The following is a 9,266-nucleotide window of genomic DNA, read 5'->3' as shown; positions in this document are numbered from 1 at the left end:
ATAGTACCCATCACTGCACCCCCCACCTCTCCTCCTCTTCTTCCCCACACTGATGCTCCCCCTCTGCTCCATAATCATTGCTTTGATCTGCCACAGGAGAGCTCCAGGGCCAGGACACACTCACTCTCACTCTCTTATCTCTTGGTGTGCTGGAAAAAAAATGATCTTGGGATGGCGTTAATGTGCTGTTCTGAGTGATGATGGCGTAGAGTGGTGCTTGGGATGAGGAGTGGTGGCTGGATCTCTCTTTCTTGGGTTTGCAGCTGCGCTTCAGGGAGGAAAGATCCACCCCAGATGTCCGGGCTCACCCCTCTTCTTCTCCTGTGATGAAGGTACGAGCATTTCGTTGATTTGGGGGCAAAATGCTGCGAGATTCAGGCAAAATGGTGCTGTGAGATGTGGTTGTGCTTGTCTAGGGCTTGAAAAGATGGGATTTTTTTCGCTGTTCTTTTAGCTGGACCTGCATTTATCTTGATTTCTTTCCATATAGCACTTCGGTATGTACATGCGCAATGGCCATTCCTTTCTTGCAAAAACTCTGGCTTTGATTTTGGTCAGTGTTGAATGCTCTTCTGGTTTCCCTCTTGTCATGCCAAGATTTTGCTTCCTGCCGCTTTAGGAAAGGAGATGTGACGATTTATCGCTTTTCTTGGTAATTTCTGGGACCCAAATGCCCATTTTGGCTGCGTAGATTGGGTGCAGATGAAGCTTTGATTTAGGAAACTGTTTAATTTCTTGTTTCCTCTAATATTTCTTACCATTACAGTCTCTCCCGTCAGTGGCGTTTCTGCTTGGTGTGATTCCCGGTCCATTTGCCCTAAAAATTGCCCTTTTAATACTCTACTATCTATGGTTCCTGTCGCTACGTTGTTTTGATCAGTATCAGTGCATAAAAATTGCTGCGATGTGGGAGCAGGTGTGGACTTGTTTGCTTCATTTTACTTTTCGTGATTTCAGGCATTGAGGGTTAGTTGGTTAATCTTTATTGTGTTAGTTGGGTTTTCTTTTCACTGCCCCTTTTAATCTACCATTCTTCCATTTGCTTGATGCTACGTTTCTTGAGGAAATGTGAGGTTCTACCCTTTCTTGAGGTTACGTTTCTGATTCTTTTCTTCTTCTCCTAGGAATTTGTTCTTTTTTGTTTCGTCCCTCCCTTACTTATTTTTTGGTAGTCTTCTGATAATTTCGCTCCAGCTTTGCTTTGTTCATCTTTTTTTTTTGGAGACTGCTTCTGAAATTAGGTATTTGGGTTGCATAATCTGGGTACATTTTTCTGATCTTCTAGACATTCTGCGGATTTTGTATTCCACTTGTTTTTTTTATGCTTCTTGTTCATCATTGCTTCCTATCAAAACCTTATCTCAGAAAATCCTAATTAATGCAGAAAATTTGCTGCTAATTTCAGAAGGACAGCAAGTAGACGGTTTCAGGTTGAGGCACGGGGTTTTTTTTGGAAGCAATCCATTGCATTAATATGTTGCTAATCTTAACATTTGACCGTTGTATACTTCTAAAATGTTCCCTTCCGTTGCAACTTTTATCTATAAAACCTGCTTGGTTTTGAAGGGTGATCTGTAGAAAAGGTGGAATAGAATAGGTCATGGTCCTCTGATCCATCTTGCTGTTTGGTTTCATTTTTATTCTTAACACCTAATGCCTGATAGCAAAGAGTTTTCTGGATAATGTGCTAATATTAGGTTTCTTTTGCTCTGCAGGTAGATTGCCGGTATTAGATTTTCATGTAGGTTGATAAGCTGCTTTGATCAGAAGAAGTTAAGGAGTGCAATTCTGTTGTCTTGATTGGATCTGATGGAGATGATGTCGCCAACGAATCCGATGCGGAAGTACTCATGGTGGTGGGATAGTCATATAAGCCCAAAGAACTCAAAATGGCTTCAAGAAAATCTCACAGGTAAACTTTCTTAGTTCATTATTGTTAATCTTATTAATTTCTTCATATTATGCATCAAAACCTAGCTATATTATTATTCTTCTCTACCAGTTTGTTCTTGCAGTAATTATGTTGCACAAAACCTAACCATATTGTGGATGCTTTTGTGTTAAATCTACCTGTTTTGCCTTTCAGTTATGTAATTGTCTAGACAGTGTAATTATTTTTCTTGGATGTAAGCCTGAGAGTGAGAGGCTTTAATGCTGAAGCAAAAATATTTCTTGCTAGCTGTAAAAAACTGTCACAGTTTTACATAAAAAAATGTCCCAGTCCTCACTCATGTCTCTTGTGAAAAATCAGCAGAATAAGTCCAATACCAGAATATCTAGAATATAGGATAGCAAGATACCCAAATGGACAGTTGTTGGAAATTTGGGATTGTACCAAATTTCTCCATGTGAAATATATTATGCTCCCAGGAGCTTTAATTGCCTGTTGGACGTTCTGGTTTTACCATGTAGCCATGGACATTATGTAGTAATGAATCAGTTAAGTGGAAATTGTAGTAGAGATGCTATCAGATAAGAAGTCACCACTTGTCACTTATCAGATGTTAAGCATTAAAAATATTTAGGAGATCAAACTCTTGTACAGTTCGAACTTCAAGATTAGATGGCCTGCCCCAAATTTTAAAGATTGTCTGTTTGCTGTGGTGACAGTTTTTCTTTTCAAGAATATGATGTCGAATTATTCCAATGGAGTCATGTGTATAAGGTTATTCAAGTAAGATGCACATCTGAATTGGATATTATATATGTTAAACTTCAAAGCATAGAAATACCAAATTTGATGTTATTAGCATACTTCGCGTGATGCTACACCTCTCCTTTTGCAAAATTTCTTTAAGTCTGAACTGAATGGCATTTTAACCAATGCTTAACCTTACAGATATGGACAGCAAAATCAAGCAGATGATCAAGATAATTGATGAGGATGCTGACTCATTTGCAAGAAGAGCAGAAATGTACTACAGAAGGCGTCCAGAGTTGATGTCTTTACTCGAGGAGTTATACCGTGCTTACCGAGCTTTAGCTGAAAGACACGATCATGCTGCTGGGGAACTCCGACATGCCCAACGGAAAATGGCAGAAGCGTTTCCTGATGAGTTTCAGTTAGACTTGGATGATGACTTGCCAGCTGAAACCTCATCTACAGAAACTGACGCTGATAGCCGTGACATGACACCATTTTTCCTCTCCTTCATCAATTCTGGTGATTCAAAAAAGCGAGCTAAAGGTAATGTTGTCATGTTGTACAAATCCACTTCCTGAAAATATACAATAACCCTAATATAAGTCAAATTAAACTAACATGCTACCATTGCAGATGACCAAGACCATGAGAAGCTGCAGAAAGAAATATCAAATTTGTCACAGGAAAATCAAGAACTCAAGAAAAAGATTTCTTCAGTGTTAGAAAAGAGCGAAAGGGCTGAATCTGAAGTTGTTTGCCTCAAGGAGGCCCTTGCACAGCAAGAAGCTGAGAAGGAAGCTGCGTTTTCACAATGCCAACAGTCCAGTGATCGATTACAGCTCCTCAAGTCTGAAATACAGCAAACCCAGGAGGAGTTCAAGAGACTGAAGGAGGAGATGCAAAATGGACTGCAAAATTTGAGCACTGCAGAGGAGCGTTGCCTTCTGCTTGAAAGAACTAACCAGAATTTGCATTTGGAGCTAGATAAGTTAAAGAATGACTCAAAAGAGAAGCATGGAGAACTCAATGAGAAGCATGTTGAGTTGGAAAAGCTTAGCATATCTATACAAGAAGAGCAACTCAAGAGCATGCAAGCAGAAATGACACGGCTATCACTGGAGAAGCAACTGGCACAAGCCAAGGAGAAACTAAGAATCTTGACTCTTGAAAAGAATGGTGAAGCAAGTAAGTTTAATGACATTGAAGCAAGCAAAGCTAGACTCCACAATGACCTGGAGAAGATTCGAGAAGAGAACCGTAAGCTGGAGGAGCAAAACAACTCTTCCACCTCAGCAATAATCCGTCTGCAGGATGAGGTAATTTCCTTGAAGAATGCCCAGCGGCTACTTGAGGAAGAGGTATCTAGGCATGTTGAGGAAAAGAAGGTGCTTCAATATGAGCTTTCACAGCTCAAAGATGACAAGGGTGACTCCGAGAGGAAACATTTTTCAATCAAGGAGCAAATACAGGTGGTGAATTTCAATGTGGAATCCCTCCAAGCCCTTGCACAAGAGGTAAGGGATGGGAATGTTGAGCTTAAAGAGATCATCAAACATCATGAGGGTGTGAAAGCCCTTTATGTTGAGAATCTGATGCAATTAGAGAGGACGTTGGAGAGAAATGCTCACTTGGAGAGATCTTTATCAGCTGCAAGCACTGAGGTTGAAGGATTACGAGAGAAGAAGGTAGCACTGGAAGAATCATGCAAGCACCTCAATTCCAGGATTAATGGCTTCCAGTCTGAGCGGTCCATGTTCATTGCACGGCTTGAGGGCATATCTCATACAATGGAGAATCTATCAGAGAAAAACGTGCTCTTGGAAACTTTGTTATCTGAAAATAATACTGAGCTTGAAATCCTCAGAAGGAAGCTGAAAGACTCCGAAGAATCCTCACAGGCACTCCGTAACCAGAATTCTGTACTTCGATCTGAAAAGAGAACCCTTGTGCATGAGGTATAATTCCCAGTATCTTTATTACTTGAATTTTTTTTATCATAAGTTAATATGAACTTGATCCTAGATGCTTCAATGTTGCCATAGGTTGATAGCATGAATGGCGCTCTACTCAATTTAGAGGCCCAGTATGCAGAGTTAGAAGGACATCACTTGGATCTTCAGCAGGACAAAAATAAGGCGCTTAATGAAGTGATAAAGCTACAGGAGATGTTAAGGCTTGAGAGAGAGGCGCACAAAGAACTGAACTACTCAGGCAAGACTCAGTTCAGTGCTATACAGAAGCAGTTGGGCCTACTGCTCGAGGAAGCGCGTTGTAAGGAGAACCAGCTTCAAGAGGAGGAGAATAAGATCATTGAAGCTCGGACAGAGATTTTTGTCTTGCAGAGGTGCTTAGTTGACATGGCAGAGGGAAACTCTAATGTCTCAGGACAACTGCAGAAGCAGAAAGAGGCATGCAAGGTCCAGGAGGAGAAATTAACCTTTCTGTCACAAAACAACCGTAATTTAACTGAAGGCATTGGTTCTGTGATGGAAGTACTACATTTGGATGATAAATATGGATCGCTTGATCTGATGAAGCTTGACGTAATCATGCAGCTCATCTTGCATGAGATCAAGTGCTTGCTGAATACTATTTCTGATGCTCAGGACGTGAAGCAAAACCAGATCCTTGAGAAGTCGCTCGTCGTCACACTTTTGGAGCACTTTGGACGAGAGGTGGCTGATCTAAGGTCAGAAAGGAGTGTCCTGAGGCAAGAGTGGCAAGCAAAGAGTGAGGAGCTTCTGCAGCTGCAAAATGAAAGGCATGACCTCCTAAAGATCAGCTGCGAGTTACGGAAGGAGATGGAGGCTCGTAATCGTAAGGTGGAGGAGATGAAAGGTGAGGCAAAATTCTTGGTCCGACAACTCTCAGAGCTGCAAGAGTCACGTCAGTCATTGCAAGCTGAAGTTATCAAGCTGATAGAAGAGAACTCCTCACTCTCAGGCAAGCTTTATGACTCCAGGGAGAAAGAGAAAACATTTGAAGATGATTTGAGTACTCTCCTTGGTGAAGCAATCAGTACAGATATCCTCGGTGTCATTTTCAAAAGCCTTCATGATGAAAGGACATCTCAGCTGCAGTCTTTGCATGAGGATTTCGGGTCTCTCCATGCAGCAGGCAATGAGCTTTATCAGGAGATCAAGCTGATGAACAAGAAACTTGGTGACCTGCAACTCGAGAACAACTATCTCGAGAAGGAGCTCAGTAAAACTATGAGCATCTGCGATAGCTCTGGTTCAGAAATCGGCGCTGGAAAGAGGCGCACGACACGAAGAGATACAAAGCTATTGAAATCTGGCAGGAAGAGCCAACAAGACAGCATTGTGAACATGGAACAGCGCAAGGAGGTCGACCATGCTGGGCTTGAGAAATCAAACGAAATGTTAAGGGAGAAGCTCCAGAAGCTGCAGAGCGAAGTCCAAGTGCTCAGGAGCAAAGAACAGCCAGTGATTGATGTCAAGTCCTGTGATGCTGAGATCACAAAGCTGCTGGCAAACATGCAGATGGCCACTGCCAATGCAGCTCTCTTCAAGAAGAAGGTTGTCGAGCTCATCGCGTCGTGCGAGAGCTTCGAGATAAGCGAAATGGTACAGAAGGAGGTTCTGAAGGAAGAGATCACCCGGAGGAACTCTTACGTGAACGCGCTGAAGGACAAATTGAGCGCTGTCGAGATCGAGAACAGTAGGCTTAAGGTTGATCTCAATGGTGACTTCACACTGTTGGGAGCCTTACAGACTGAAGTCAATGCCCTGGAGAAACAGACAATGTCACTGGCCAAGGATTGCTTACCATCAAATAAGCTCAGAGTGGAGGTATACATTGTTATCCCCATTTATCCTTGGATTCTCTGCATTTCTTATCATGTTGAAGCACTTTCTGATTTGTGTTCCTTTCCTATTGCAAAGAACATATCTATGTAGAGACTAGATATGTAGATACCAAAACTTAGCTAATGTAGAGACTATTACCAGGCCTTTAGCGACTACCATTTCTCTTCTTGTTGGAAGTATCATGGCAGTTTACTGATTCTCTTCATGAAACATAATGTTTTAACTGACTCTCTTCATGAAACATAATGGTGTTTTCCCTACTCATTTTGTTCAAAAGGAAAAAAAAATATTTTCCCTATGATGAACTTCAACTTAGAAATCCAGGTGTTTCTGTGAAAATCTTGTTTGCAGGATCTGGAATGCGCTTGAAAAACTCAGCACCGAAATATCTGCATGATTTTGTCGTACCACTGAAACTGTTCAGTCTTGCTGATCATGATATGCTTCAAATTTGGCAGGAATTTTCAGTGTCACCACAGCTCTCCAAGATAGCTGTGAAACCAAGCGAGGATCAAAACGCAACGAAGATGGTGAAGGACATGGAGCTGCAGAAGCTGCACGGGACCATCAAGGCGCTCCAGAAGGTGGTCATCGACACCGGCGTCGTCCTCGAGCAAGAACGGCTCGACTTCAACAGCAACCTCCAGGACGCCAGGAAGCAGATCGAGATGCTCAAGCTCAGGGACATGGCGGCCGACAGCGACGCCAGCGAGGTGACCTACGAGCGCATGCTCAAGGACATCCAGCTCGACCTCGTCCAGTCATCCACTCCTGGCCGGAGCAGAGCCGCCGCCGCCGCCTCGCACCGCCGCATGAGGAGGAACGCCGGGGCGCAGGCGCAGCCGGACGCCGACAAGACGCATGGGCTGTGGAGCGTGGTGAGGGCGAGCAGGCAGCAGCAGCACGACGAGGAGGATCTCCGGCCGCCGCAGAGCGAGGCGTCGGCGGAGAGGGGGAGGAGGTCGTGCTCGTCGGAGCTGACGGTGGTGAAGGACCTCAGTGTCGACAAGCAGGAGCTCCTCCCGAGGCCGGCGGCGGCCGTCGAGGCGCCGCACCGGGAGTGGAAGAAGAAGGTGATCGAGCGGCTCTCCGCCGACGCGCAGCGGCTCGTCGACCTCCGGTCGATCGTCGGGGAGCTCCGCGCCAGCGCGGAGGCGGCGCCGGAGCTGGAGGACGTGACGGCGCAGATGGTGGAGGCCGAGGGCGCCGTCGCGCAGCTGATCGACACCAACGGGAAGCTCCTCCGCAAGGCCGAGGAGTTCACGTCGGCCGACGTCGGCGGCGGCGATGGCGGCGACCTCCGCAGCCGGAGCCAGCGCAAGATCCTCGAGCGGGTGCGCAAGATGTCGGAGAAGATCGCGCGGCTGGAGCAGGAGACGCAGCGGTTCCAGCACGCGCTGCTCCGCCACGAGGAGGAGCGCGCCACCCGCCGCGCCGCCGCCGCGGCCGCCGCGGCGAGCTCCAAGGCCTCGTCCACCGTGCAGCGGAGGTCCTCGAGGGTGCAGCTGGTGGAGTACCTGTACGGCCGGCGGCGCGACAGCCGGCGGCAGCGTCGCGGTCCGTCGTGCTGCATGCGAGCCAAGGCCATCGACGACTAACTCCTCTCTCTCTCTCTCTCGCCGGCGGCCGCCGCGCCATGAAGAAGCAACGAGTTGATCAGAAAGAATTAAGCTTTTATTTTTCTTTCAATTACATCTTTTTAATCCGTTTTAATCTCGTGGAATTAAAAAAAATCCAAGTGTAATTGTGGCTTCGTTGTGGTGATCTCGTTTTATCATGTCGTCTAGGTAAATAATCTCGTGGACTAATCCTTAGTTTCGTTCAATTATGATATCATCAACTCAGGTAATCCGTAATCGTAATCATCGTTGTAAATGGTAGTAGTTGTCCATGACAGCTTCATCAAACTTGTTTCGTCACCGTTCTTGTTCAGCTTCTGAATTTCTCATGTTCTTCAGTCGTTCCTCAGTACATCTGAATTTTTTTTACTCAGATTTCACCGAAATTTTTGGTATTTTCTAGACGACTCGATCTTGTGACCTTTGTGTCACTATACAAAAGTTTTTTTTTATTAAGATACGGAGTAAATATTATATTGTAATTATATATCTGTACTAAGTTACGAACTTTTTTTATCAGGATTAAGGTACAGGGAGTTATATTGGAAGTATACTATATTTTTATTATACTGTAATTAGTTTTTATAGTTAGTTTGTGTCGTTTTAGGTTGTGTTTTTTTGTGATTGAAGGATGGATGATAGAAGATTATCTGATTTTTATGCTAACTATTTAATGGTATAAATTATAGAATTAATTATAAGAAAGTTTAAAATCTACTCTCTAAATGTGAAATGATGTTCTATGGAGGCTGCGTTTGTTGCCCCCTCTAAGTTAACTTATCTCTATCGTTTTTCACGCGTATTCCTGAACTGCGAGACGGTATATTTTTTTGTAAAAAAATTCTATAGGAAAGTTGTTTTAAAAAAATCATATCATAATTAATTAATCATAAACTGATTTATTACTATGTTTTCTGTCGTAGGAATAAGTTAACTTATAGTCCGGCCGAACGCGGCCAGAAAAACTTTGCAAAGACAAAATGTACGATTTAGCAAAGTGTGCGTGTAAAACGTCTCCGTAGACACAATCGACACGTAGGTAATGATTCTAGTTCACGTAAATGAACTAAACAAATGTATCAAACGAGATTGGGCTGGCTGCAGCTAGTTGGGCCTCACAGGAACGTGTTGGGCCGAGACGGGATTCCCAGCTCCGTGCTGGGCCTAATGTTT

General features: G+C 44.1%; 1 protein-coding gene across 1 annotated transcript; it reads left to right on the top strand.

Annotated features, from left to right (window-relative positions):
* Window positions 1-8,425, top strand: LOC102717575 (protein NETWORKED 1A-like). Its single transcript, XM_015843191.2, has 6 exons — window positions 1-332; window positions 1,716-1,912; window positions 2,840-3,187; window positions 3,278-4,599; window positions 4,687-6,456; window positions 6,933-8,425. Exons 2-6 carry the CDS (start codon window positions 1,810-1,812, stop codon window positions 8,070-8,072), a joined length of 4,683 nt encoding a protein of 1,560 aa, XP_015698677.2. The 5' UTR covers window positions 1-332; window positions 1,716-1,809; the 3' UTR covers window positions 8,073-8,425.
* Window positions 8,426-9,266: the final 841 nt, after the last annotated feature.

The sequence above is a fragment of the Oryza brachyantha genome, chromosome 12 (genome assembly GCF_000231095.2).
Source record: "Oryza brachyantha chromosome 12, ObraRS2, whole genome shotgun sequence".
NCBI lineage: Eukaryota > Viridiplantae > Streptophyta > Magnoliopsida > Poales > Poaceae > Oryza > Oryza brachyantha.
Note: the sequence above shows the minus strand (reverse complement) of the source record. Positions and strands in the feature narration are given on the sequence as shown.

What these genes read in the sequence shown, in the direction of transcription:
- LOC102717575 (XM_015843191.2), top strand. Translation starts at nt 1,810, where the DNA reads ATGGAGATGATGTCGCCAACGAATCCGATGCGGAAGTACTCATGGTGG. An exon ending in GCTTCAAGAAAATCTCACAG is followed by an intron (nt 1,913 to 2,839) that starts GTAAACTTTCTT and finishes TTAACCTTACAG; the next exon opens with ATATGGACAGCAAAATCAAG. An exon ending in CAAATAAGCTCAGAGTGGAG is followed by an intron (nt 6,457 to 6,932) that starts GTATACATTGTT and finishes CAAATTTGGCAG; the next exon opens with GAATTTTCAGTGTCACCACA.